The sequence below is a fragment of the Tupaia chinensis genome, unplaced genomic scaffold, assembly GCF_000334495.1.
Source record: "Tupaia chinensis unplaced genomic scaffold, TupChi_1.0 Scaffold149184_1, whole genome shotgun sequence".
NCBI lineage: Eukaryota > Metazoa > Chordata > Mammalia > Scandentia > Tupaiidae > Tupaia > Tupaia belangeri.
The window spans coordinates 1,685,973-1,688,558 of record NW_006209032.1 but is presented as its reverse complement, the minus strand read 5'-3'; the positions used below and the strand labels follow the sequence as shown (position 1 = coordinate 1,688,558).

General features: G+C 67.6%; 1 protein-coding gene across 3 annotated transcripts in view; it reads left to right on the top strand.

Annotated features, from left to right (window-relative positions):
- Positions 1-2,586, top strand: part of ALS2CL (ALS2 C-terminal like) — a 17,729-nt gene that overhangs the window by 5,922 nt on the left and 9,221 nt on the right. For all 3 annotated transcript variants that reach the window (XM_027769309.1, XM_027769310.1, XM_027769311.1), the window contains exons 11-14: positions 846-911; positions 1,248-1,346; positions 1,499-1,660; positions 2,092-2,203. In XM_027769309.1, coding sequence (XP_027625110.1) covers positions 846-911; positions 1,248-1,346; positions 1,499-1,660; positions 2,092-2,203 — 439 coding nt within the window. The remainder of the gene's footprint in view (positions 1-845; positions 912-1,247; positions 1,347-1,498; positions 1,661-2,091; positions 2,204-2,586) is intronic.

Here is a 2,586-nt window from a genome sequence, read left to right as displayed (position 1 = left end):
CAGGGCTCCGGTGCGAGAGCCTCTCCCCCGCCGCAGGGTCCGTTCTGTCTGTCCCTGGGCAGGGCCCGGCCCGGCGTAGGTCTGGCAGAGGAAGCCCTGCAGGACACTCAGAGTGAGGACAGCCGTGGGGCGGCCTGCAGGCCCACTGTCACTCCCGTCTCAGGCGAGGTCAGGCGAGGGACAAAACCCTGCCCACACACACTGTCCGCCTCCAGGGGTCCTCAGCCGGCCCTCCGGCAGAGCAGGCTTCCCCACTTTAGGGGTGTAGAAACAGGCCCACTGGCTGGGATGACCTGCCCAAGGCCTCAGGGCAGGTTACAGGGAGTGTGGCCTCCACGGCGGGTCTGTGTGGCCTCACAAGCACACAGGCCTCCCAGGAACAAGTGTCCCCACCCCGTGCCACTGCTGGGAAAAGACCCGCAAAGCAGAGGGACTCGCACGGTCCCCCCGCCCGAGTACATACAGGGGTTTCTAATGCCCTGCCCCTCCAGAAAAGACCTGAGGAGGCTCCCTAGCAAAAAGACAGGAAAACAATGTACATCAGAAGAGGGAGGAGAGTGTAGAAACCCCACTGACTAGCGCGTACCTTGAGCTCCAAGTTTCGCCCTGAGCTTCCCGTTGGTCAAAGGGAAAAGGGACCCTAGATGTTTCCAAGGCTGTCCCTGCGGGGTGTGGTGAGTGTGCCCTAGGTAGCTGCTGGTGCAGTTGCTGAGGTAGAGAAGGGCTCCCGGGCTTTCTGTGGGGGCTGAGCTCGGACGAGGGGCGGGTAGGGCAGAGTCCCGTCCGAAGGCTGAGGGAAGGGAGGCCTGGGACTGGCCTGATGCTGTGACCCCCGGCTGTTCCAGGGGAACCCTGAAGTGGCCGAGTGGGCAGAACCACGTGGGAGACTTCCGCCAGGGCCTAGAGCACGGGTGAGACTGCCTGGGGCCTCCTCCCCCATCGCCAGCCCCGGCCCCAGCTCCCAAACCCCAAGCAGGACTGTAGAGACCACCCGCTCCCCCGGTGCACTGGGACTGAGGCCCTGAGTAGGGGCGTCTCAGCTCAAGGCCACAGCAGGGCACCCCAAGGTACCCCCAGGGTGAGGGGTTCTGAGAGGGGCCCTCGGAAGCGGGCGGCCGAGCACCTTCGAGCACCTCTCTCCCCTGAGGAGGCACGCGGGGTGGCACGGAGGGCGTGAAGGCATCCCGGGCCAGGGCTGCGCTAGGCAGTGGCCCTGGGGCTGACGTCCACCCGCCCAACCACGCCAGCTTTGGCATCCGCCTGGTGCCCCAGGCCTCCGAGGACAAGTTCGACTGTTACAAGTGCCACTGGCAGGACGGCAGCGTGTGTGGCTACGGCATCTGTGAGTAAGTGCCCCCTGCGGGCGGGCGGAAGTGTCCGGCTGGGACTGTGGGCTGGTGGGCAGCACGTCTGGGCGGGGTGTCTGGACGGTGGGACGGTGGGCTGGTGGGCAGCACGTCTGGGCGCGGCAGGCCTGGCTGTCCGTGACCCTCTCCAGGTATGGCAGCGACGAGGTGTACAAGGGCTACTTCCAGGCGGACCTGCGGCACGGGTTCGGGGTCCTGGAGAGTGGCCCGCAGGCCCCCCAGCCCTTCAGGTATACCGGCCACTGGGAGAGGGGCCAGAGGAGCGGCTACGGCGTCCAGGAGGACCGCGACAGGTGAGTCAGGCAGAGGCTCGGGCACACTCGTCCCACGCCTCCCCTCTGCCCTTGCCGGGCGCCGAGGGAGCCCTGGCCATCCCGGTCCCTCCCGTGCTGTCAGAGAGGACTGACTCCCGTCTGGGCAGCTGCAGACCATGCCCCGTTCAGGCCCCCGGGCCATGGGACAGAGCCCCAGGTCCTTGGGTCAGCATTCGAGGCTTTGCCTGCGCCTCTGACCTCCGCCGGGCCGTGCCTGCCGGGCACCCCTCCAGCCTCTCGGGGCCACTGCGTGTGCCCATGTGCGTGTCCTACGCATCCCTGTCTGTGATTCTGTCTGCGCGTGGGCCACCCCCTCCCCTGTCCTTCCTGCTCCTGTCCACCGCCCCACCCCGTGGAGCACTCGGAGGCACGGGGTGATGCTCTGGGCTCTGGCCGCACCCTCTCCCCAGGGGCGAGCGCTACATCGGCATGTGGCGGGCCGACCAGCGCCACGGTCCGGGGGTCGTGGTCACCCAGGCGGGCATCTGCTACCAGGGCACCTTCCAGGCGGACAAGATAGTGGTGAGCGCCCCTCTCCTGCACCCCACCTGCTCTGGGCCCCGAGGCTGCGCGGAGGCCGGCCGGGGGTGGGCGGAAAGGGAAGCTGGGTACCCTGGGTGCCGGAGGGAGCGGGAACCTGGGCAGGATCCCAGCTCCGCTGCCTCCTACCTTAGCCTAGGCCGAACCCGAACCTCCCAGCCTCAGGTTCCCCAGCAGCGACCTGGGCTAATCACACTGAGCATAGACTCAGGCCCGAAGCCGCACACCCTACCTTGGTGCTGGGCTCTGGGCCACGCCTGCCCTGTGAGCCCACAGTATCCTCCCCGGAGCCTGCGGTCGGTGTCGTGATCCTGGTTCTCTGGTGACAAACGAGAGGCCGCGGGTCAGCACGCCACTGCTGGCTG